General features: G+C 40.7%; 1 protein-coding gene across 2 annotated transcripts in view; it reads left to right on the top strand.

Moving 5' to 3' along the window:
* DENND6A (DENN domain containing 6A) overlaps positions 1-27,745 on the top strand; it is a 1,110,795-nt gene that overhangs the window by 476,827 nt on the left and 606,223 nt on the right. For both annotated transcript variants that reach the window (XM_044078774.1, XM_044078775.1), the window contains exon 8: positions 6,522-6,584. In XM_044078774.1, the coding sequence (XP_043934709.1) occupies positions 6,522-6,584 (63 nt within the window). The remainder of the gene's footprint in view (positions 1-6,521; positions 6,585-27,745) is intronic.

The following is a 27,745-nucleotide window of genomic DNA, read 5'->3' as shown; positions in this document are numbered from 1 at the left end:
GTCACTTATAGTTTCAGCTCTAGAGCTATTATGGCAATAATACGGAAGAACTGGCAATTCATTTTGAGTAGCCCTGTTTTAACAGGAAAATTGGGATCTTTACCCAATTTCACCTTTAAAAGGAACCACAATCTTAAAGAACTCTTACAAAGGGATTTCCATAGTAAAGGGTTTAATAAACGAATTGGTATGTCCACATGTGGCTGTTGCAATTGGTGCCATAAAGTTAGGATAGGTCAGACTTACAGAATAAGGGACAGGAAGTTCACTATTAAATTTCCACTTAATTGTGAGAGTAGATCTATAGTGTACGTGGCCTTTTGTGAGTGCTGCCCCTCCTTCTACATAGGTAAGACCGATCGTAGACTGCGTGATCGCGTCTACGAACATATGTATGCTATCAAGAAAAAAATTGACACCAATGCCTTAGCCAAGCATATAGACAACTTCCCAGGCCATTGTTTTTCATTTATGGCCATTGACCAACTAACAACTAACATTCGCGGGGGCCCTATTTCATTGCTTTTGGAAACCCGGGAGTTGGAGTGGCAGTTGAGAACGGACGCTTTTTGCTATCCAGGTCTCAACGAAAACTGTAACATCTCTGCAGTGCTGAGACTTAGAAGCTATTTTAGGTAGTTTAATTATTTTAATATATTGGGTGCACCCTGCTTGTTTGTAAAATAGTTGGTGACACCCTTTTGAAATGTATTTTTTAATACATTCATAGTTAGTGATTTTATCATGCTACTGCAGTTTTTTTACTTAGTGTTGAAGGTATATATTTTATATCTTGGTATATTTTTATATATTATGTTTTATATATAGTATTTTTGTCTTGTTTTTTAGTTTGATTTTTTACTTCATTGATCACATTTTGTGTCAATGAATGGATTATTTGCTTGCAACCAAAGGCATGGAACTAGTTTTTTTCTGTTAAAATAGCATAACAGTTTTTTATTTTGACTTATATGGTCATAAAAATCATCTTTGTTGATTTAATCTAACTTGCTACAACATGCCATCTCTGGTTCATATTATTTTTATGACTAGATTTATGTATTCTAACAATTTTTTTGTAAAATTTGCAGAAAATATTCCTAATTGATGTGATGTCACTTCCTCTTAACTTCTTATTTATACTGAGCGTGCATTGATATTATTGTCTATTTTACTTTTCTCTGAAGAAGCCACACTGTTTTGTGGAGAAAACGCTTGTTAAAAATAATAAATTTGCGTTCAGATTTTATTATCTGGTGGTCTGCTGGTGCAAGGAGTCCGTGTCCTTTCTCGTTTTCTAGAGTATCTAAATTGCAAGCCCTCACCATTCGACCTCCTTACATTGTGTTCCATAAGGATAGAGTCTCACTTAGAATAAATCTTTCCTTTCTTCTTAAGGTATGTTCAGAGCATAATCTCAACTCAACTGTCGAACTGCCAGTTTTCTACCCAAATCATTCTAATAAATCAGAATACAGACTACACCAATTGGATGTCCACAGAATTCTCAGGTTTTACCAGCACAGGGCTAAAGAATTTTGAAAATATGACCAATTATTTGTTTCCTTTTCAGACAAAAATAAAGGTTTGCCTGTTTCTAAGGTCACCTTGTCTAAATGGCTTTCAGACTGCATTTTCTTTGCTTACAAAGCTGCTGGCAAACAATTACCAGCCAAAGTAAAAGACCATTCCACCATAGCCTTTAGATCTAAACTCCCAGTTGATACCATTTGTTTAGCAGCTACTTGGGCAAGACCTCATACCTTTGTCACTTATTACAAATTGGATTTGGCCTCCCAGGACAGGTCATCCTTTGGGTCCACTGTGCTGAAGAGTCTCTTCACTTGAGCCACCCGAGATGAAGGTGCTAGGGACGCTGTCCCATCCAGCAAGAATTACGGCGAGATAGGACAACATAACATAAAGAAGTTATATGCTTACCATAACATTCCGTGTTTGTAGTCCATCTTGCTTACATTCTTGCGTCCCACCCTCCTTCTCCCTTCTTGTTTCCTACAGGAACTGGTGGACTATACATTATGTTGTCTGACCTGGTTGCAGTTGGCCATCCACCTGCATGGATAGTAATACAGAGTATTTTTTTGGTATTGCCATAGTTATTCATAGTTACTGACTATTATGTACCTATTTACTTTCTTGCAAACAAGATCTGGGGAATTGCCGTGAGATACCATGGGATAGGGGTTAGCCTCAAGCCAGTAAAAGCTCTCGAGCTTTTGTATCGGCCAAGTCAGAGCCGAGAACTGGCTCTGAACCCATCCAGCAAGAATGTAGGCGAGATGGACTACAAACATGGAATGTTATGGTAAGTACATAACTTCTTTTTTTCAAGGACAACATTTTAAAACTATAAAAAGACTTATGTGGTGGACAGTTTTGTAATCCGAGTCGGTTCAGAAAGTGCAGTGTACCTGACAGTTTTCTGTCTGTGTTATAAAAAAAGTGTTTATAATCTCACAGTAGTGCTTGGTTGGCTGGTTTCAATAAGTCTGTGATGCCATCTGCTGTTACTTCAATTTAACAGGTCAAGTCAAACAAGAGTCTTTATCACAGTTTATAAAGTTAGATATAATACACCCCATGGCTGTGCCATTGTGGCTTGTAAAGCTGATAGGACTTTAACCACCTAGGGCAGTTGTAAGGCTACCCTTAGGAGGGGCATCTCCATGGCAGTGTGCCACTCAGAGAGAAAGCCATTTGCTAAATTTAAGCTAAACAGCTTGAGGAGTGTGTCTTCATGGGGGTGTTTAACACTGTTATGCTACCTGGTGCATGATGTGTAGTAATAAATAATGACGCAATCAAAAGGGCTTTTATATACTAGAAATCGGAAAAAACACGCATCTTTCATTTTTTTTTTTAATTTTTTTCTTATCCAGATTTTACAGTGTTAGAAAATGTTTTACGGAGACTAACAAGCCTTGTTGATACACTGTGTGATGTACTTAAAAGGGACTATCCTTGGCAGTACTGAATATTTTGATTCTGGCCTTTGGTAAAATGAAACCCTAGGAAAAGGACTTAATTGCCCTGCCCCCTGCAATACCCCCAGTGTGCCTTTTTCTATTCCCCCATCCTTGCCGTACCTTATCATTCAGATTACCTTTTTCTTGTTTTCTCAGACTTTGTCAGATTTTTCCTGCTTTCATTCAATATATTCAAACTCGCCAAGATTACACCATAATAAAAGAGGAAATAATTAAAATTAAGCTGGTGGTCTCAAACCAAAGCCATTGGGTTCTAGATATGCTGAGTTGCATTTCAGAGCTTTTTTTTTTTTTTTCAAAACTTTTTGCATCAAAGATAGCCTGAACAAAAATCATGGCTAAGGAAAGAAATTCATTCTTAGTCTTCATTTTCTTCCTGCACCCTTTCATCACTCCCTAAATGGCCAAGACTGCATCGTAGTAACAGTGGGGAAAGTAATGGAATTAAGCAGATAGTCTGGAGGCTGCTTGGGCCTCAGAAGCCATGGGATTCTAGATACTCTGAGGTACAGTTTAGATCCTCAGTCTTTTGTTACAGTTACAGCCTTGACAAAAATCATACCTAACTAAAGAAATTCAGTCTTATTTTATTTTTCTTTCATTGGAGAAAACAGCTGTGTTCAAGGCTTACAGATTAAAGCTGACAGAAATTAGTTCCCAATAAAGTGAGAAGATAAATGCTTGACACGATAACCTGAATTATATCTTAGAATAGTGCCTGCCTCCCTGTCAAAAAAGAAAACAAATGTAGTCCCATTCTATGTATCCCATTGATGTTAGATTGAGATAAAAGTGAATGACTAAATGGCATCTGTCTCATATTTCAAGTGGGTCAATCTTATGTCCTCAAAAAGGCAGGTCAGCAAACAGCATTTACATTGAAAATGCTGGTCAGTGAACTCGCATTTGTAGGGGGCTTCACCCTCCCCACCCCCACTAATTGTATATGCCAACTCTGAGATTGTATTACAGTGAGAAAAGAGCAGATTTCCTGATCTTCACTGTACCGTGATCTCACTATAAACAGTTTGCTGAACTGCATTTTCCATGTAAATGCCATTCGCTGAACTGCCTTTTCGAGGACATAATATAGACCCATTTCAAGTTGCTGTTGTTGCACATTATACAGCTTGCCTCTTCACCCCCACCCTGAAAAGACAGCTACCATCTGGCAACCAGAATGTAGTAATATATTTTAACTCATTGATCTCAGATGTATATTCACAATATGCCTCCTTACCCCTCCCTTCCCAAATTAACCACCTGTATACACTTCTGGTCTATGACTGAGAGAAAATAAATAATTACCAGTCTTGTTTTCCACCCTATTGCTCCTAAACAGTACACTGCTCCTGCACAAGTGATGTTGTATTCATATTTCTGAGGTACGATTTGCGTGAAAAGTTAAAGAAATAATGACCACATTATCACTGCGATCTTCTTTACATACATATGAGGTTTAATTGTGAGGAAAATTAGAGAAATAAAACCCACTCTTTACTCCATCTCAGAAAAGTTATAGTGACCTTTGGTGCACACCTCTGAGTTTAGATTGCAAGTAGAATTTAAGAAATAATCTCACTGTTCCCAGCCCCCAGCATCCTCACTTACAAGGTATTGCAACTTTCTGTGCATACATCTGAGCAGGGCAGTTATAGAACAGGTGGGTCCATGGCAGAAACGCTCAATAAGCCTGTATCAAACTTCACTTCAGCCATCTGAGCTGTGGACACTGCCAGGATCTAAATGTTATGTGATGCTTTTATGTCTTATATTTGAAAGATAATGACTTGTAGTATCTGGACCACTATGATTATGCTCTAAAATAGAGGAAAATGCGTGTTTGTTAACCACTGTTCTGAAATGAAAAAGTTCTTAGCAAGCTTTTATTAAGGACATATTACTACTGTTAAGCTAGTCACAGACTAAAGCATTGACAGCATTCAACAGTCACAACAAAAGAGCAGTCGAAAGCTGTTAAACGCTTCATTTGAACTTTAGAAAAAAAATTCATCTGAAGTGTTTAGCAGTCTGAATGAAGTGTGTAACAGCTTCCCATCACTTTTCAGAGGTGGTTACTCTGTGTGGAAACAGTGAGTGTCTTGCAACACTACTGCACTTTTTTTCTCTAATTTGGCAACTGGATCACATACCATGCATATGCAATATTAGCTTCATTTGTACATTTTGTAAATGTTTTGTACAACCATTCCAAATGTAACTCATATGTACACCAATATACACTTTGTGTCACAAATGTGCTTCTATTATGGCAGTAGACAGCTAAAAAAAAAAAAACTTGCCCTTATAGCTTACTTAGTGCACTTTTGCTTTGCTGTACCTGTGGGCCTTACCTGTTCCATTGTCAATAATTATATATTATCCCTAATGATAATAACTGAGGTCATGCCATAGATAATCTGAGGGGATCCATGCATAGGAAAAAGTGTTTAAGAGCTTCCTGTGGCAATTAGTAGTACAGGGGATAGTCCTGGGGTAGAGTTTGTATTTCCCATCTATAAAATAATAGGTTTCATAGTTCTCCAAGCAGCAGTTTCCATAAGATGTAGGTTGCATTTCTGTTTACTTTTTCCCCTTTATAAATGCACCTTTGGTTTATCCCTGCATTGCAAGACCACTTTTTTTGTATGTGTAGACCTTTGATTATAATTAGTAAAGGTGTGCAGAGTGCATCCTCCAGCACACGCCCAGAGCAAAAAAAAGTCATTATAAAGGTGTTTTAATTTCTGTAGTCATTTCACACTATTGAGATTTGCATTATTTTTATATACCTCTAGTTGATCCCATTTTGCTTTGTTATGGCTAGGAAATTATGATACATTCTGTATTACATTAAAATGTTTTGTTGCAGTTTATGTCTTCATTGCAACACTTTATAATTTTAGTGTTGAAGTGTTACAGTGCATTTTTCACCCATCATACCAATATTATGTGGGAAGTTTCTTAATAAAAAGCTTCATAAACTTTTATTAAGGAGACACTCACACATTTTTGCTGTATCCCTTGGTGACTTCACTGGAGGGTATTGTGGGGATGCATCCATGGACTTTAATGGATGGGAACCCACACACTCACTTTGGTCCATCCATTAAAGTCTGTGGATGCATCCCCATGCTGTCCCAACATTGACATCACCAAGGGTAAAATTTTGTGAAATTCTCAGTGATGTCATATGGGGAAAATAGTATTTGCAAAGGTTTTCATTGAAAGTGTCACTGTGAGTAACAGAAATGACTAGGAGAAAAATACTGCACAACACTAGAGGCACCCCATGCCGAGACACACAAGATAAGTAAAGAAAGTGCAATAGAATACTAAGAAACTGAATGACATTTCACAGTTGAGAGTGTCAGTTTAGTTTTGTTCTTTTTTTGTCATAGTGGATGTATATATTTTTGGGTTTCATTTAGGTGTTTGCTGTTGAATTCCGGGGAATATTTGTGAAAGTGATTGTGTTGCTGTACTTAATGCACTTATTTATTTGTTTTGTAGGTGCGGATACCAAGCTGTCATGATAAACCTGGGATAACACTGATAACACAGTCCTCACAGCAGGTCAGGGTCATATTAAATATTTGCAGTGGTCGTTGGAATGTTAGCATGGTAACTCGGATTTTTAGGTACCATGATACTACAGCTTAGTTTAAATGCTGATATGAGAAACAAGAGATACTAACACTGACTGCAGTTTTAGTTAGTGGAATGGAAAAAAATAGTCATAGTTAAGATTTTTTATTGCTTGCCTTGAAATGCTAAGTATGTTGTTGAAAATGTTTTGAATCACAAGCTTGATTATTTTTTAATTACAAGTCCACTTCACAAGATGTTTAGCTGATGTGTTAAAAGCTGCTAACTGGTGCCCAGATGAACTGAATTCACAGTCTTTAGCCCATTTGTTGCTGAAAGGTGAGGTAGGTATATGGCAGAAATTCTAAATCTTTTGAAAGTCTTCCACTGTCTTTCAGAAAAATTTTTATCATTTGATGCACTACTAGTAGAATGTTGTGGTCCATACATTATTTTTATTGTAGAATAGTTATTTTTTTATTCTGATTTATTATGTCTTGACCAATTTATTTATTCTGACTTATTATCTCTTGACCAGGTTGTCATACTAGGCTAGTGGCCTGTTTTCAGGGGAGACCCAAGGTAATATTTATACTACTATAGGAATTTGGCCAGGGCACTAGGGAACTTCCCCTACTCTTTGTGTGAGTGATCATACAGAGACACAATTCAATGTGGCACTTTCTGGCACTTTCTATCTTCCATTCTGAACTTGAAGGTGGCTTGGGGAAGCAGGAAGCATGCAGGAGAAGGAGAGCGTGGTGATTACTATGGAAAATGAATGTGCGGAGAAGGAGAGCGTGGTGATTACTATGGAAAATGAATGAGCTGAGAAGGAGAGCGTGGTGATTACTATGGAAAATGAATGAGCTGAGAAGGAGAGCGTGGTGATTACTATGGAAAATGAATGTGCGGAGAAGGAGAGCGTGGTGATTACTATGGAAAATGAATGTGCTGAGAAGGAGAGCGTGGTGATTACTATGGAAAATAAATGTGCTGAGAAGGAGAGCGTGGTGATTACTATGGAAAATAAATGTGCTGAGAAGGAGAGCATGGTGATTACTTTGGAAAATCAATGAGCTGAGAAGGAAAGCGTGGTGATTACTATGGAAAATGAATGTGCTGAGAAGGAGAGCGTGGTGATTACTATGGAAAATGAATGTGCTGAGAAGGAGAGCGTGGTGATTACTATGGAAAATGAATGAGCTGAGAAGGAGAGCGTGGTGATTACTATTGAAAATGAATGAGCTGAGAAGGAGAGCATGGTGATTACTATGGAAAATGAATGTGTGGAAAAGGAGAGCGTGGTGATTACTATGGAAAATGAATGTGCTGAGAAGGAGAGCGTGGTGATTACTATGGAAAATGAATGTGCTGAGAAGGAGAGCGTGGTGATTACTATGGAAAATGAATGAGCTGAGAAGGAGAGCGTGGTGATTACTATGGAAAATGAATGTGTGGAGAAGGAGAGTGTGGTGATTATTATGGAAAATGAATGTGCTGAGAAGGAGAGCGTGGTGATTACTATGGAAAATGAATGTGCTGAGAAGGAGAGCGTGGTGATTACAATGGCAAATGAATGTGCTGTTAACAGAACAGCTGTGGAAGCTGGCATAGTGGAGAAGGAGTTAGAAGATGCGAGAAAGGAGGAGAATGGTAGCGGTGATGCGAATGGAGCAATAGAAGAGAAAAAACATGCAGAAAGTGGCATAATGCTGGATTTGCAGGACATCTTTCAATGGAATTTGGTTTCAACAGATAGTTCAACAACTGAATCTGTTTCAAGCCTCCAATCAGGAGGGTTGCTGGGTGTCTACCTAAAAGAATTGATAGCTCAAAATGAACTAGAGAGTGAAAAAGCAGCATCATGAGGAGAGATAATGTACAGGATTCAGGAGAATGAAAATCCTCAAGAGAAAAGACAAGAAAAGAGACTGTATGCACAGGACGTGAGAGAAGGGGAAAGAAGAGAAGGAAAAAAGGCAGAAATTAGAAGAAAATTTTGTGTGAAGATAAGCAACAAGGTGGAAAAGGAATTAGACAGGTATAGGAGAGCGTCATAGCACCACTGTGGATAAAACTCGGATGTAAGAGCCTGTATTTGTATTAATAACAATACATTTTGTGACTTTTTTTTTTGAAGAGGCTCAACACATGGAAAAATTTTTAGAACAATATAACAAAAAGAAAGACATTTATCCTTGGAACGAGCGCATAATACAGGCTTTTAATAGAGAAGCCAAGAAAAAGTGTTTTTGCAGTTCAGAACTGAAATTGAAAGAGATGATTTAAAAGAATATTTAAAGACTATATGTGGAAATTTTGTACATGTAACAAAAATATATGATAATAGAGGCTTATAGACTAGGGGTTGAGAATGTGGTGTAATACTGAAAATGCAAGATGAAAAAAATTGTACGTTTGCTGAATATACTTAATGTTGATGGAAACAAAGGCATGGTGAGATACTGGGGACAACCCAAGATGTATTTTATGGGTCAAGAATGATAATTTAATTAGTAATTCTAATAAAAAAAATGTTTTGTATGTGGAAAAATGAGTCACGAAGCAAAGAAACGTGAACAAAAGTTTATAAAATGTGAAAAGATAGGTCATTCTTGGATGGATTCTACAGAATTAGAGAAACGTACACAAGAAAAAACATTAGTACAGGAACAGGAGAAGTAAAAAAATGACCTTAGACCCTGTAGAGGAAATGCAAAATAATGAATGATATTGAAGTAATAATGGATGAGAGACAGTATGATTGAAGAAAAAGGTAAGGGAAAAAATGAGGAAGAAAAAAGTAAATGGGTAAAGGTAAGAAACAAAAGAGGATGTTCTTCGTGTTTCACTGTTGCAGTCATCACACTTGGGTTATCTGCCTGCAGGTGGCCCTCAGTCGGCCCGAATACCAGAGACTTAGTATTTTTGTGTTGGATGCTGTCGCTTCTTCCATGACGTCAGGTCATCAGGGGTATAAAAACAGGCAGCCAACACCATTACATAAGTCTTTCTTGCCGTGGAGGAGCCCAAAGCAGAAGCATTTCACAAGTGCCGGTCAACCACTACCTGAATTTTTCATTTTCGAGTTAATACTCCTGAAGTCTTCTAAAGCTAAGTACCCCATTGGGAATCCTTTTTTCTTGCTCAAAATCGATGTCAGAAAAAGTTAACAGTTGTCTTGCCTGTGGAAAACAAATATTTCACAGAGATTTTCATTCTTACTACGTCACCTGTTTAGGCCCAGACCATGACATCCCTCGCTGTCGGTTTTGTGCCTTGTTTATCACCCAAACCATTCATCTTTGGGCTATCTTTGTCACTGAATTATTTTGCTGTCAATCACCATATTCTGAAATGGCTTCGGTAAGCCATCCGACTACTGATCTTCCGAAAAAAGTAAGGATAAAGACAGAGACAGACTGCATAGGTCCAAAACTGCTGATGATGCTTCCGTTAAACTAGTCACCAGTCCGCCGGTACTCAGCGAGGTGCCTTTGCAGCCCCTGATGCCCGCTTCTGTGGATTCGCAGGCCTCTGCTAAGACTCATTCAGAGTCCAGTATGCTGTGAGATGCTTCTTCAGCTATGGAACCAGCGGATGTCTCTACCTTAGATGAGTCTGGAGCCGCTGTGCAGGCACCGGCTTCTGAGGGATTTTTTCATCCTATTGATGTTTGAATTAAACCGACAACTTCATTTTTGACCAAAACTACCGAGTTTCTTAGGCCCAAGAGTATGCACTACGCCTAGAAAACTGACGACCAAAGTGCATGCTCAGGCACCCAGGCCACAAAAACAAGTGCTTAGAATGGCTGAAGACCTTATTACGTTAATTAGAGGAAGCCAGCCTTCCCTTGCTAAGAGACCTGTAACACAGTGCCCTACAAATTCTACAGACTAGGAGTCCGATGACTCTGTTCTTTCTGATTATGAAGACATGCCCTTATCCACATATGAGGATTCAGATGCAGAGGAATCCATTCCCTCTGCCTCCCCTCCAGAGGATTTTTCTTTTGGTGAAACCTTGCATACCATAAGAGAGCAGTTCCATTGAGAATGCCAAGACTATCCTCAGTCCAAAAAGAGACTCAGAGAATTTTTAGAGTTGCCTCAGCACAGGCCCTTAGCCATACCCCCTGTCCTGGATGTTGTGGATGATGTTTTTATGGAATCCAGTCTTAATCCAGACACTTTACCTCCGGCCCCTAGGAAACCAGACAGGTAGTACATAGTACCTGATTCTCACAAGTTTCTTTTCAAGAATCCTACTGCTGATCCAGAGATTATTTCTCCGGGACCTAAAGGCTACTTCAGCCAAAAATCCTACCCCTTTGGACAGGGATTCCAGAAATTTAGACAGATGGGGTAAGAAGGTATATACCTCTGCAACTCTTGCTATCAGGGCATTGAATTGCCAGTTTCACATGCTGAAATACCAGCATCATATTATGGAACTTATTAAAGAAAAAATGGTAACCTTTCCAGATTGTGCAGAAAATAAAGAATTGCAGGAGCTTATGTACTCTACAAACCAAGTTAGTAAGCATACTTTGCAGTGTGGCTTTGATGCCCTAGAAGCATCTTGCAGGGCAGCAGTCACTGGCTCTGTACTGAGAAGACATGCTTGGCTGAAGGAGCAGACCTTGCCAGATCGTGTCAAATCTAAATTACTAGACGCTCCTTTGAATAAGGACTGTTTGGCACCAAAGCAGAAGTTGTTCTTAAAAAAGATGGAAGAAAAGGCTAAATCTATGCAAACTTTTAAAGAATTCCTACAAGTGCAACCACCTAGATTCAGTAGGCATTGCCCTTCAAAACACTGGTCCTTTCCAGCCCCCTCCAAGCCTTCCCAAATAAGACCCAGGGGAAACAGACCACCCAGACTACAGTCTCAGGGTATGCAGAAATCTAAGCAGTACAGTGCCCCCACCCCTAAAGCAGAGAGTGGTAAGCCACCTCCTTATGGAAAAAGCTCACAATGACTTCTCACCTCTACTTCCCAGCCCTGCCCAATTGCTTGTGCCCCTAGGAGGAAAACTTGCCCTTCATGCAAAAAACTGGATGTCCATTACTCAGGACCGATGGGTCCTCAACATTGTATCCCAGGGGTACAAATGTTATTTCCATTCACTGCCAGCCCTAAATGGGTTTCCAGACCTTCCGCGAAACCAGTGGGCAGAGGCTCAAAACCAAGTACTTTCCCTGCTCAATATCAGAGCTATTCAGCCTCTTCCAGTAGAACAGAGGGGCCAAGGATTCTACTCCAGACTTTTCCTGGTACCCAGGAAAGAGGGCTCTTGGCCCCCAATCCTGGATCTTTCAATTCTCAACACCTTCCTGGTGGTACCAAAATTCAAGATGCTTACCCTGCACCAGCTTCTCCCTATGTTAGCCAAAGATGCCTGGTTAGTCACCCTAGACTTAAAGGAAGCCTATCTGCACATCCCCATAAGGGAGTCATGCAGGAAGTATCTAGCTTTCAGCGCAGGGTCTATGCATTATCAGTTCTGTACACTTCCCTTTGGCTTATGTACTGCTCCCAGGGTATTCACCAAAATGCCTGGCTCCAGTCATTGCATACTGCAAGCGGAAAAAAATCCAGATTTTCCCCTATTTGGACGACTGCCTGATTCAGACAGACAGTCAGGAATTGCTGCTTCAACACCTGGCATTTGTAAAAAGTCTACTCACTTCATTGAGGTACACCATCAATGAAAAGAAATCTCAACTGGTACCTAGTCAAAAGATTGTATTCCTGGGAGCAAGCTTGGACACAACTTCCCAGATGGCATTCCTCACTTCAGAAAAACAGGTCTTTCTGACAGATTACTTCAAACAAATGGCCACCAGAACCCAGCTATCTGCAAGAAAAATACTGCAAGCCCTAGGGTTCATGGCCTCATGTATTCTGCTAATTCCATATGCAAGATAGCATATGAGGAAACTTCAGTGGTACTTAAAAAGTCTTTGGTGCCAACATTCTCAGGACCTGGAAACAGTCATTCCTATCATACCGTGTCTAAAGACAGAGTTCCTTTGGTGGGCAGAAGCATGCAACCACAACAAGGGACTGCCTTTTACTCAACTCCACTCCGCCCAGACCTTGACCACAGATGCATCAGACTATGCATGGGGGGCTCACATGGCAGGCAAATGTATTCAGGACCACTGGAGCCCAAGTCAAATTCTCCTGCACATCAACCAAAAAGAGATGCTAGCTGTACAGAATGCCCTGACAGCTTTCAGACACTTACTATTTCCAGGACAACTGCTGATAAAAACAGACAACACCACAGTTATGTGGTACATCAACAAGCAGGGGGGAACCCATTCTTACCCACTCTGCAGGTTAGCCATAGCCCTGTGGAACACTGCCTTGGACAACCAAATCCATCTACAAGCCCAATTCCTGCCAGGCAAACAAAACTCACTGGTAGATGACTTGAGCAGAAATTTCCTGGACCCACACAAGTGGAAATTGGAGCCCAGCACCTTCAACCTTCAGATCCAGAAGTGGGGATCCCCAGCGGTGGATCTTTTTGCCTCCCCCGACAACCACCAGTTAAGCAAATTCTGCACCAGGAACCCTCACAGCAGGGCCTGAAAGATGGATGCACTATCCTTTCAATGGAAAAAACTCTCAATCTATGCCTTTCCCCCTGTGCACCTTCTCTCAAGAGTTTTACTTAAGATAAGACAAGACAGGCCAAGGACAATTTTGATTGCCCCGGACTGGCCACGCCAGCACTGGTACCCACTCTTGCGCAGTCTGACAATAGTGCCACCCTGGCACTTACACCAGACCCCAACCCTGCTTTCCCAGCAGGAGGGACAGATTTTGCATCCACAATTGCAAACCCTAAATCTTGCAGCCTGACTTATTCCTTAAATACTGTACCAGCAACCCTAAGCAACAGGTGCTGGATGTCATCTTTGAAGCCAGAAGGCCCAGTACTAGGAAATCATATGCTGAAAAATGGAAAAGGTATTGTTCTTGGATTCAGTCTAAAGGAAAGGACACAGCTCTGCCCTCCTTACCTCTAATCCTGGATTACCTAGCAGAACTACTCCACAGAGGCCTGTCCTTCTCCTCCATTAAGATCCATGCCTCTGCCATCTGAGCTCATTACAATACACACATACATATATACAAGTGTTTCAAGCACGGGCATTAAGGCCCTTAGCTTGCCAATATGCCAAAACACTTGTTCCCATAATAAATGCCCAGGCTGTTCCAAAAAATATCTAAACTAGTACTTGTTTTAATGTAATTAGGTAATCTGTTCCAAGCATCAGCTACTCTGTCAGAGAACCAATTAGTTCACTTCTCATTCCTATAGAATCTTCTTCATAGGTTATCGGATGATTCTCTAGTACTTTTTGATAACCCCAAACATTCCCAGAGGTAGTTGTCCCTAAATGCCCTATGTACCTGAATAAGATCTCCACTTAAATATCTGTAAGAGACACTGTACAAGTTCAGATATTTTAGTCTTTCATAATAACTTAGATTTTCACATCCATGGATGCCCTTAGTATATTTCCGCTGTACTCTTTCCAGTTTATTCATGCTTGTTTTCCTATAGGGTTTCCATATTGTTATTCCATACTCAAGTTTGGGTCTAATGTAACTAACAAACAATGACTTCATTATGTTTGATTTCCTAGACTTTATACATCTTTTTATACAACCTATAGTTCTATAACTATCATTAGCCAATTGGTTGATATGATTAGAAAAACTCATAACTGAGTCTACCCATATACCCAGGTCCTTAAATGAGTGTACAGTTTCAATCATTGTGTGCTGTATTAAATATTCACCTTTCAGTTTATGTCTCCCAAATCTCATATGCTTAGTTTTTGATGTATTTATCAACATATTATTCTCCTGTATAAATGGTCAATTTAGTCAAATTATGTTGCAGACATGCCTTATTTGTAACGCTTGTAATCAGTTTACCCAATTTCCGGCCGTCAGCATATAGACTGTAGAACAGCTCAGATGAAAAAGTAAGGTCTGAAAGATACAATCTAAACAAGTAAGGGCCTAGTACAGAGCCCTGTGGGACACCTTGACTGTAACCAAGGATTTCACCTGTCCAGTTGGTGTGTGATACTTGACATGTACTATTTGTAAGCCATGCAGCTATCCATGCATTTTATCAACAGTACATCAATACCTAGTTGTACTAATTTATTGATCAGTGTTTTGTGCATGACTCTGTCAAATGCTGAAGTTAAAACTATATAAATCACATCACAGCACAATTTTTCATTCATAGCTGTTATTGTATTGTTATAGAACATCATGTTACAGGTGGTAATAGATGTATTTTCAACATATGCATGCTGATGTATGGTTTCAAGTCCCAACCTATCCAGTTCTGACAATAACTTATCCAGTATTACCTTCTCCATTATTTTTCCACAACATGAAAGTAGACTTAAGGGCCTATATGATTCTGGGTATGTCCTACTCCTCTTTCCCTTAAAGACCAGTTTAATAAGTGCATGTCTCCAATCTTGAGTAATCTCCCCATATTTATATGACCTAGTGAATAATAGATGTAATGGCAGTATGTTCTTGCTTAAGTGTTCTCAGGTCATTGTTACTTATTCCGTCTCCTCCCTGCGCTTTGTTTGGATCCAGTTTGCACAGTTCTTTTTCAATATAATCTAATTTGATTACAGTATCTGTGGTTACCTGGATGTCACTAGGACAACTTACCACCCCTTTTGTGGAGCCAAACTGTTTTGCATAAGATTTTGTAAATACATCTATAATCTGTTGTGTCCGAGAATAAATTTTAGAATCTGCACACAGTTTATAAATTTGTGTATCTTTACTCCTTCCACATCTTATGTATCTATAAAAAGGTTTCCTATTATGCTCAATATCTTTATATAAATTTTCTTCAAATTTTTCTTGATCTTGTCTAACACTGTGCTTAATCTGTTTGTCCAGCTCGTTTATTTCAGTTTTCAAAGTTGTAGTTCGATCTCCCTTCCATTTCTTATATTTTTTGTCTCTCACCTTAATCAGGTATCTTGTTCTTATGGAAATATACCCTCCTGATCTTGCGTGCCTAGATCCGGATGTTAAACATGTTTTTTTACTTTTTGCATTCAAACAATTTCTCTTTTCAAAACTTTCCACATTCCATCTGCAGTTTTTCCACTGAACACCTCACTCCAGTTAGTTTTATATAGTAACTGTTTTGCTTCCCTATAATCTGTAATTACCCATGTGAGAGTGTTCAATCTTGCCGTTTGTTCTTACACACGGGTTCGGAGCCGATCCTCTGCTCCGAGTCGGCCGCATAGCAAAGCTCTGCATCTTAGAGAAGCTCGAGACCAGGCTATATCCCACAATCCTCCCTGCCATTACTCAGATCTAGTTTGCCGCTGCAACGGGTCACATCGTTTAGAGAGCTCGGACCAGAGAAAACTGTTATTAGACAGATAAGATGGTCTTTTTTTGTCAGAAGTTCTTATAGTTCTATAGTTCTATAGTTATTGATAATTTAGTTTCTAATACTATAGTGTGTGTGTGTGTGTGTGTGTGTGTGTGTGTGTGTGTGTGTGTGTGTGTGTGTGTGTGTGTGTGTGTGTGTGTGTGTACTGTAGTTAGTTTTTTATAGGTTTCCCTTTGGGGCCTACTCTTCTATAATCTTTACCTTAATTATAGCTAGTGTTAAATTCTTTCTCTTTTTACAGTGAATTTGTATTATGTCTGAAAAAGCCAAATCTGGTTTTAAAAGGTGTCAGTGTGGGCAGAAAATGTCCATCACTGACAACCACACTTCCTGTGTCTACTGTCTTGGGCCTCTCCACTTGCAAGAGGATTGCTCTATTTGCCATTCCTTTAGTGGGAGGGTCATGACAGATAGACGCAGGAAACTTATTGACAGGGGACTTCTTAAGCCTGCTTTCCAGGAGGCGTTGGACAAGTCTGACCAGGCTTCTAAGTCCTCGAAGGGGTCGAAGATGTCGGAGCCCATGTCATCAGCTCCGAGTACATCTTCTAAAGTTCATTCGCCGGTTCCAAAGACTTAGGGGCCGAGCATCGAACGTTTATCTCTAACTGAGCCCCAGGTCTTGGAACCGGTGTCGGAACTACCGCCACCTTCTATCCTTCGGTCGGTGCCATCTTCGGCCCCTTCGACCCGATCTTCCAGACCATTATCCGATACTGATGTGGATCGTGTCATGCAGAAACTTATGGAGAACACGGCCCTTTCCAAATTGATTGCAGTTTCCTCCCAATTGGTGTCGAAACTAGAAGGCCTTCCCTTATCTCCAACAGGTCCTCCTTCGAGACCCATCCAGTCTTGAGCCGGAGAGGATGAGCCGATGATAGTGGAGCCCTCGGTGCCGAAACCGTCCATTGCACGATCGACACCATTGACCTCGACTCCTTCAGAACCTATAGGTGAGTTGCGGAGTCGACGATCTCTCCTTGGTTCCGGGACCGAGTCGCACGACCTTCGTGCCGACTCTCCTCTCGGGCCTCGGCGCAGATTGGCTCGGCAAGACCCATGGGCCTCGTGTCTGGGATTCTTCCATGTTCTTCGGAACCAGGGGTGTCCTCGACCTGAGGTTCAGGGGTTTTTGACCTTATGAGGAAGGTTTTGTCTACACAGACAACCACTTCATCGGACGCGTCTTCTCCCTCCCTTAAGGAGCCGCTCTCTGTTTCTGTTCCCACGACATCCAAAGCGTGGAGCACCATTGTCTCAGCCATCCCCAGAGGGTGCCCCCTGTTCCTCGGAGGCCTCACCGGAATCCCCCTCCGAGGAGGTTCCGAGGAAAAGATTGTGCAAGAGGAGGCACTTAGATTCCCCACAGGAATCTCTAACTTCTGACACTGACTTGGATGAGTCAGAGGGGTCCCCAAAATCCCCCTCTGAGGATGTCTCGTTTGCGGACATCTTGGAGATATTAAAACAGAGGGGTGATTGGCAGTTCCTAGCCCCCACTGAGGACAAGTCGGTGTTGCTGAAGGCTTTTGGTGCTCAACCTTCTACCTCCTGGGTTACTCCGCCCTTCGATGAGTTAATGTATTTGATTGCTCGAGGGCGTGAGACACCGGACACAGTGGAACCGGTCCTCAAAACCTAGCAAATTTATTACCACTCCCAGGACAAGACTTATCTCACCAAAGGAGTCCCGGTTGGCTATGGTGGTGGCTGCAGCCACTAAAAAGGAGATGTCTGAGTCTTCCTCTTCTGTTCATCCTCCTAATAAGGATTCTAGGACTATGGACAGATACGGGAAGCGCGTTTTTAGTTCAGCGACTTTTTTCATGCGTTCGCTAAACTATTTGGCACATTTTACACGTCTACAGAGGGATCTCATCAAGGAGCTGGGAGATACCCTCCAGGGTAACACAGATGCTGCTGTTTCAGATAAGGTAACAGCACAGCTTAACACACTTACCTCCATAGTGAACTCATCCATGAGGCTCATCTCATATGCGGCTGAAGGGTCGAGTAGAGCCGCAGCTTCAGCGATTGCTCTACAAAGACAATCCTGGATGCGGCTGTGCTCATTTGCGGAAGCCTTCAAGTCTTCCTTCGCCAATGCTCCCTTTGATAGTGCCACTCTTTTTGGGCCCAAAGTGAGAGACATTAACTCGGTGTGAGCAAGAAGGAAAGACTCTGTCTGCTGTCGGAGTCCGTTTTTCCGTTCCATCTAGACCGTACCCCAAAGGGCAACGAGGCGGAAAAATGTGGTTCCGTAGAACTCAGGGATCTTTCCAGGCCACACAGAGTGAAACCCCCCCCCAGAGGCAGAGGGGGGGCAGACATGGAAGACGTCGCCCCAGCGGCAGAGGGGGTCCGCAGAACCAAGGCGACAGGGATCCTATCCCTGGTAAGCCTTTCCAGCACTCCTGAATGGGGGCCCGACTGTCCTGCTCTGGAGGCAGTCGGGGGTTGTTTGGCTTTATACCCACAGGCCTGGCTAACTCTCACCTCAGAATCCTGGGTAAAAAGCATCGTAACCAGAGGATACAAAATCCCCTTTATGTCAACTCCACCCCAACAAAGAAGGTCTCCAGATGTGCCACCCCGTCTGCGAGGCCCAGCAGCAATAGAAATTTCAAAGCTGCTCAAAAAAAGAGTCATTCAGCCAGTCCCATGACCAAAAAGGATCCGGAACTTACTCAAGGTTCTTTTTAGTTCCAAAAAAGACAGGGGACTGGAGACCCATTTTGGATCTCAGCAGTCTCAACACCTTCGTGAAGATGGAAAAGTTCCGGATGGTCACGCTTCAATCGATCCTTCCATTTTTGCAGAAGGACAACTGGATGTGCTCGATAGATCTCAAGGACGCGTACTACCACATCAAGATGGCCAGACCATCCAGAGATCACCTGCGCTTCCGGCTGGGAGCCAGTCATTTTCAATTTCGAGCCCTGCCCTTTGGGCTCACCTCAGCCCCCAGGGTATTCACCAAATGCATGGCAGTGGTAGCGTCTCACTTGAGATGCCTAGGATTCCGGGTGTTTCCCTATCTGGACGACTGGCTCCTCACCGCCACCACCGAGCGTCGCCTCATACAAGTCAGAGACTATACAGTTAACCTTTGTTCCCACCTAGGGATTTCCATAAACTTCGAAAAATCTGCCTTACTGCCCTCACAGCATATTTCATTCATCGGAGCAGACCTAGAATACGCGCTTAACACTGGTAAAGCTCCCTCAAGTAAGGGCTTCATCCCTCAAGGAACAGGTTCTTCTTCTACTGCAATGCAGGAAAGCCCCGGCCAAATTGGTGTTGAAGGTTTTGGGACTCATGGCAGCGTCCCTGATTGCAGTTCCTATGGGGAGATTGCACATGAGGCTCCTTCAATGGCTGCTGTTCATGCAGTGGTCGTTCCAGCAGTTACCCCTAATGCACGAGATTCTGATAACAGATTCTTGCAAGCGAGACCTCTCATGGTGGGTGTCCAGTCAGGATCTCACTATGAGTCATCCATTTGTTCTACCGAATCCGACGGCCACTATAACCACGGACGCTTCTCTGATAGGGTGGGGGGGACTTTTCCAGGGAAGAACAGTCCAAGGGGAATGGTCCAACATGGAGTACAACCTGCACATAAATGCTCTGGAAATGAGGGCGGTGTTCTTGGCGTTGCAACACTTTCAAACCCTCCTACCTCTAGGAACAGTAGCAGTTCAGACAGACAAACATGTCTGTAGTCTGGTACATAAACAAACAAGAGGGAACCAGATCTTACCCATTATGCAGAGAGGCCATGAGAATTTGGCAATGGGCAGAGTCCACGGGTCACTTTCTGATAGCAACGCACATCCCGGGGTCATCCAATGTCATTGCGGACAGGTTGAGCAGAGCCATCCTGTTACCTCACGAGTGGTCCCTCAAACTACAGGTGGCGGAAAGAATTTTCCGCAAATGGGGCCAGCCTTGCTGCGATCTATTCACCTCCCCGATGAATACCAAATGCAGAAGCTATTTTGCCCTTCTACCCTCTCCAGGGGATGTCCCCAGGGACGCACAGATACACGATTGGCCCCCGGGTCTCCTATATGCATTTCCACCTACCCCCTTGAATCCCAAATTTCTTCAGAAAGCCATGAACCCTGGAAAGGACAATTATACTCATAGCCCCATTCTGGCCTCGACAGATATGGTTCCCCTTTCTTTGAGCCCATCAAACAGAGGAACCGTGGATCCTGGACCCAGTACCAGATCTATTGACACATTCGTCGGGAGTTCCTCACCCGTCTCTTCTATCCCTCAAAATAGCAGCTTGGCTGCTCCACTTCCCCACCTTGCCAGGTCTGATCTACTTTCTCTGGCAGTTCAACGCATTTTGGTTGCCTCCCATAAGGCTTCCACTACAAAACTCTACAAGAGTAAATGGAAACGCTTTGTGTACTGGGCATCTAGCCAACACTTGGACCCCCAGGTTGCTCCTTTACATAAAGTTCTAGGATTTCTATCCATCCTTTTCCACGAAGGAGCCTCTACTTCCACACTAAGAGTACAGTTGGCGGCCATATCCAACTTCCATGTTGGTGAGGACGGTTCTTCTATTATGTCCCACAGGCTTTGTAAGGCTTTTATGAAAGGTTCCTTTCATCTTCGTCAGAGACCCTTTATTCCCATGGAATTTAAATTTGTTATTGTCACAACTAATGTTGCCACCCTTCGAACCAGCTTCTTCTTGCCTCCTGAAGTTTTTGTCGTGGAAGACTCTTTTTCTTGTAGCGGTTACTTCAGCTGGGAGAGTGTCAGAGCTGCAAGCACGGTCAATTAAACCACCTTACTTAATTTTCCACCCAGATAGTTTCCTTACGAACAAACCCGTCTTTCCTTCCTAAGGTATGTTCTGTCATAAATATTAATCAGTCCATTGAACTCCTTACCTTCTTCAAAAAACATTCCAGCAAGTTGGAATATATGCTGCACAAGTTAGATGTCCACAGACAGCTAAGATTTTATTTGGACAGGACTAAAGATTACAGAAAAACAGATCAACCTTTTGTTGCATTTGCAGACAATAAAAAGGGCATGGCAGTTACAAAACGTACGCTTTCTAAATGGCTTACTGATTGTATAGCCTTTGTGTATGCTAAGTCAAATCAGGCCTTGCCCACCAAACCTAAGGGCCATTCTACTACATCCGTTTCCACTTCCTTGGCTCATGCAGCTTGCCTGCCTTTGGACACGATTTGTGCAGCAGCCACGTGGTCTAAACCACATACTTTCATCGCTCATTATAGGGTTGACAAAACCTCCAAAGACAGGACATCTTTTGGTTCCACTGTGCTCAGGAACGTTCTTCCATGAGTCACTCAGGGTGACGGAGCTAGGGACGCTACCTGTGTGTAAGAACAAACGGCGAGATTGAACACTCTCACATAAAGAAGTTATGTTCTTACCATAACGTTCCATGTGGAGTGTTCATCTCGCCTTTGTTCTTACATTCCCCCCCTTCCCTCCCTCACGTGTTTGGAAGAACGAGTAGGACTAGAGTCTGGTCCACATGTCTTTACCTCCTCCAGGTATATATTACCTCTTACCTCATAGGGTATATTTCATTACCCTTTAGTTAATTTGTCAGTGAGATGGTGTCTCTTAATTTTTGTGGCAGTATATAGCCTTAGCACCTCAGGTTTATTGTTAGTCTGGTTTGCTTGCAAACTAGATCTGAGTAATGGCAGGGAGGATTGTGGGATATAGCCTGGTCTCGAGCTTCTCTAAGATGCAGAGCTTTGCTATGCGACTCGAGCCGAGGATCGGCTCCGAACCCGTGTGTAAGAACAAAGGCGAGATGAACACTCCACATGGAACGTTATGGTAAGGACATAACTTCTATTTCTGTGCATTGGCTTAGATTTCAGTTTGGCAGAATTATCTAGCAACAAATTAACCTTTATGACCCCATGATCACTGCACATCAGTGGTGGTAAAACCTGACTTGAAGTTACAGTAATTTCTTTGGGAACACAAACGATATCTAGTATATTCCGTCCCCTGGTAGGTTTTTTTACAGTCTGAAGCATTTGTTGTTCCTGAATATACTCTGAATAATTTATTTACTAACGTTGTTGAATCAGTATTATTCCAGTCTGTTTCTGGTAAATACAGAGCCACCTCTCTTCTCTCACCCTCGCATCAAACAGTTCCTGAGAGGGGCTAACAACTTAAGGCCACCAAGGAGAGCACCAACCCGTGCTTGGGACCTTAACTTTGTACTGGAAAAACTCACGCTTCCCCCTTTTGAACCTGCTGCTTCAGCAGAGTTAAAAATTCCTCTCTTGGAAAGCCGCCTTGCTTCTAGCCATCACTTCAGCTAGAAGAGTGACTGAGTTACAAGCACTGATAGCTGTGGAACCCTTCATTATTTTCCATGCTGATAGGGTTTCCCTCAGGACTAACCCTTCCTTTATGCTTAAAGTAGTGCCCAGTGTAGCTCTCAACCAATCCATCCATTTGCCTACCTTCTTCCCTAATCCTCGGAATAAAGGGGAAAGGATCCTGCACTCTTTGGACATGCACAGACAGCTCAAGTTCTACTTTTATAGGACTAAGCCTTTCAGAAATTTCTGACCAGCGGCTAGTCAACTTTGCAACGGGGGCAGAGGACAAGGCCATTTCTAAACAAACCATCTCCAAATGGATAGCACACTGCATCCATTTCTGCTACAAGCATCATGGAAAACCAGCCCCTCAGCTGGTCAGAACATATTCCACTAGGGCTACATCTACCTCTACAGCACTTCTCAGGGAAGTCCCTACCAGGGACATACTGGAAGCTGCTACCTGGAGTTCTGTACACACCTTCACCAAGCATTACCACCTGCCTATCTTTTCCAAATCCAGGGCAGGATTTGCTACAGCAGTCTTGCAAGGCCTACTAGCCAGTGCTAACTCTTCTTGACTGCCTCCACCCTTCCTCAGCTTTGGGAATCAACCCACATGTGAAGACTGCAACAGTGAAACATGAACATAGTACAGTTATGTACACTTACCATAAATGTTGATGTTCGAGTGTATTCACTGTTGCAGTCCTGGTTACCCAACCTCCAGCCCCCTGGTTGTCTCTATCTCTTTGTCTCTCCTCTCTATGGCTATTCCTACTGGTATGGGTATTTACTTTTTACTGGTGGTGTTTTCCACACCATTTCCTAGCTCCCTATTTGGGGGCTCCTGACATTTGGGGCAAACAAAATGATGTAGTGGTGTCGGCTGCCTGTTTTTATACCCCTGACGACCTGACATCATGGAAGAAGTGACAGAATCCGACGCAGAAATACTAAGTCTCTGATATTCGGGTAGACTGAGGGCTACCTGCAGGCAGATAACCCAAGTGTGATGACTGCAACAGTGAATACACTCGAACATCTACATTTATGGTAAGAGTACACAACTGTACTTTCTGTAGGTAGAAGAGTAAAAGAAAGTGCAAGTTGGAAAATGTAAGTATAAGAGAAAGAAAAAAAGGATAAAGATAAAATTCATTCATTGTAGTGAGAATCTTAGCCATTAACATCAACAGTATGAAGAATATCCATCGTAGGTTAGGAATATTAGAGTGGTGTATGACATTGCATATGGATAGCATAGCACTTATAGACATTAGAATAACAATGGATGAAGAAAGAGAACAAATAAATGGTTTATGGGAAGATAAAGTAATTTGTAATTTAGGTAGTGAAAATGCTCTGGTATAGTCATCCCATGTAATGAATGGATAGATATTATACAATAGTACTTATTGAAAGAATAGTTGTACTAGACATAAGGTATAAAAATCAAGTTTATACAGTAACACACTTTATGCATATACCTTACAGAAACAAAGACATCATGTTTAGAAAAATAATGGATCATGTAAATTTAAATATGCAAGTAATCATAATGGGGGGACTTTAATTGTGATCTAAGACACAAACGCAAAGAAGCAGATGCTAAAGTAATTCTAGATATGATTAAATATAATAAAATGTATTAATGGGAAAATAAGAATTGGACATAAAAAGAAACAATTTAAGAACCAAAATTGACTATTTTGTAGTTTCAGACAGCTTGATTGTACTACATCAAGGATACAAAAATCACAGGATTCTCAGACCATTTAGCCATGTGGATAGAGATAGAAGAAAGAAGGAATTATATAAAAATAGGCAAAGGAATAAAAATAATTAATGAGCCAGAACTGAATGAATAGACAAAGGACAAAATACAACAATTATGGCAAGATCACATAAGTATGAGAGGATTTTTATAAAGATTGGATGAGATGGTGGATCAGTTTGAAAGAAAAATATAAAAAATATAAGAGAGAGGTATTAAAATGGCAAAAATTTAAAAGACTACAGGATTTATATATATATATATATATATATATATATATATATATATATATATATATAAACCAAATATTCAAAATCATAGCAAATAATAGTGAAGAGTTTATAGAAAAAGAAAGAAAGCTGTATGAAATGAATCAAGAAAAAAATAAGATTGTTTAAATATACTTTTTCCTTGGGAAAAAAAGCACTATAGTTAAGTAAAATGTTAAAGTACAAAAATAATGAGAGAATTAAGATGGAAAAGGTGACATAGTACAGAAGAAGAAATTATGAAAACAAAGAATAAATAGTAGACACATTTTCAATAAGGGACATTACATTAAAAGGTAGATGGGAATTAAACAAGTTAAAAGAAGACAATGAAAGGATGGAGGAAAAGATTACAGCAATAGAATTAGAAAATGTACTAAAGACTGTAAATGTAGAATCAGCTACAAGGATAGATGCAATTCAGTACTTGATGTATAAAAACTTGCAAGAATGGCAAAAATAATATTATAAGGGATAAAAAGATATGCCTAGGAGTAATGAAATTCATATGGAAAAGGGGAGAAAAAATGGATATAAGACATTGGGAGACCATTAGTACTAAATAATATAGATTGTAAGATTTTGATGAAAATAATAAAAGAAAAACAGCAAACCATTAATAAACTATTATCTGAAACAATCTTTGGAACTAGAAGTAAAGGAAGTCAAGAACTATTAGTATTAAGATAATTAGTAGGTGACATAACAGAAGAACAGAATTAAAAATATTAATAGGAGATGTAAACAAAGCTTTTGACAAAATTCATCACAAAGCATTGTGGAAAATGTTCAAGAAATATACCATAAATAAAATAATAAATCTTCTGAAGTCAGTTTACATTTATTTATTTATTTAACATTTGTTTACTGGGAAAGTCCAACTTGGAACAAAGCCAATTTTCAGCAGAGACCTGGGGAGAAATACTCCAGACACATGTCTTTGAAACATGGGAGGAAACTGGAGCACCCGGAGGAAACCCTCACGAATGCAGGGAGGACATGCACAGAAGGCACTACTGCCGAGAATCGAATTGGAGAACCTCTTGCTGTGAGGCGACAACGCTACCACTGCACCATTCAAGCACATGGAAAACAAAGTAAGATTGGTCGTCAATGGATGGATAAGTGAAACTATAACACTAAGAAGTGTTATCAAACAAGGATGTCAAACCAGTAGCATCTTATTTGCATTAATTACGAATGCAGTGGTCACTGAGATTAAGTCGATATTGGAAAAAGGTAGATATCAGACACCAGAAGGAATTATGATTCCAGTTATGTTTGCATATTTAAATGATTTAGTGTTAGCAGTTAAGAATACAGAATGGATGAAAACAGCCATAGAAATGCTCAATGAAGAACTGAAGATGTTAGGATTGACTTTTATAAAGAAAAAAAGTAAAGGACCAGGTTTCTTGGAAGAAATACAGGAGATTACATTTAATGAAGGAGAGAGAAATCTTAGGAATAAAGTTTGGGAATTAACTATTAAGAGAACAGAAGCGGATAGATATTTTACTTGGCATATAAAGTCTTTGCATATTTTGGAGAACATTTAGGCTGTCCTACACTATAAAAATGCATTTGATAGTATCCCACATTCATGGATAAAAGAGTGCATAAAAGCTATAAGAGTCTCCCTACCCTGATTGAATACATTACCGTGACCATGAAACATTGGTAGACTACTTTGCAATTAAGCCACGGTAAAGGACAAATTATTATCCCAGGGATAAAAATTCAAAGGGGGGTATTCCAGGGTGACTCACTGTCACTGCTGTTGTTTTGTCTTGCCCTTAACCCATTAAGCTGTCTTCTTAACAGCTTAGACCATGGCTGTAATTTGGCTCCTAGAAAGCAACAAAGTGTAAAGACTTCTCATCTTCTCTTTGTTGATGTTTTAAAACTGTATAGCTCATCAGATGAAAAAACTGAAAGCACTACTGCAAATTGTCAAAACTTTTTCAGATGACATAAGAATGTCATTTGGTCTTGATAAATGTGCAAAAGCAACCTTTAAAGCAGGAAAACTGCAACGCCAAGAAAACATCATTTTGGGACAATAATGTGATATAAAAGAACTTGAGCAAGAGGGAGTGTATAAGTATTTGAAAACTGATGAAGGATCAACAATAAAATTTGAACAAATGTGAACAAAACTTAGTAAGGAATACTTTATAAGACTTAAATTAATACTGAAAACAGCATTGACATCTAGGAACAAAATTCAAGCTATAAACCAATTTGATGTTCCTGTCCTAACTTACAGTTTTGGAGGGACTGACTGGCCCCAAAATGTGTTGGATAGATTTGATTAGACAGGAAAACAAGGAGGATGCTTCATGTTCACCAAATGATTTATAAAAATCAGTGCATACCAAACTTATATATTCCCTTTCAAGAAGGAGGGATGGGCCTCCTTGAAATTGATTACATGTATAGATCAGCAATCATGAGACTGCGCACACATTTGCTGACTTCACAAGATCCAAATGTAGTGAACATTTTGAAACATGAGAATAAATCTAAGATGACTTCCCTGCTTAGTCTAGCAGAAGCATATCGGCGTCAAGCAGGAATAGAAATCAAACCAGAAGTAGATAAAAATCAGGCAGAAACTGAATGTGCCAAAAACAAAAGAAAAACTATAAGGTGAAGGACCAGATGAGAGGGTAAAAAAATGTGGAAAATGCATAAATGTAGTTGCAAGTGTAGAAAACTTCTGGAAGAACCTCATGTTGACCAGGCTTGAACACAAGAATGGTTAAGGAGAAATGAATTCAAACCAAGAGATGAAAGGTTAATATTGGTGGCCCAAGATAGTGGGCTACGTACACGTTGGTTTACAAAATCCATTGAACATATGGGAGAAACAGATAAATGTAGGTTTTGTAAAACAGAATTGGAAGCAGTTGCACACCTTGTTGCTGGTTATGATATACTAATGGCAGAAGGACTGTATACAGAAAGACATAATGTGGCAAGATATTGAAGTGGCTGAAAAACACTGGATACATGAGACACAAAGCATCATAGAAAATGATGAAGTCTATATCACATGGGATTGCCCACTACCAACAGTTCAAAAGATAGATGCTAGAAAACCACATATAGTGGTCCATGAAAAGAAGACAAAAGTAGCATTGATCATTTAAATCACCACACCCAGTGACTACAGTGTCTTGTGTACAGAGAGACACAAAGTCATAAAATATCAGGATTTGCAGGCAAAAATGAGAGAAATTTGGAAGAAAGCTGCCCAG

This window comes from Protopterus annectens, chromosome 7.part1 (assembly GCF_019279795.1).
Source record: "Protopterus annectens isolate FY-2018-M chromosome 7.part1, PAN1.0, whole genome shotgun sequence".
NCBI classification, from domain to species: domain Eukaryota; kingdom Metazoa; phylum Chordata; order Ceratodontiformes; family Protopteridae; genus Protopterus; species Protopterus annectens.
The sequence above is the reverse complement of the archived record's forward strand: the minus strand, read 5'-3'. Positions and strand labels throughout refer to the sequence as shown.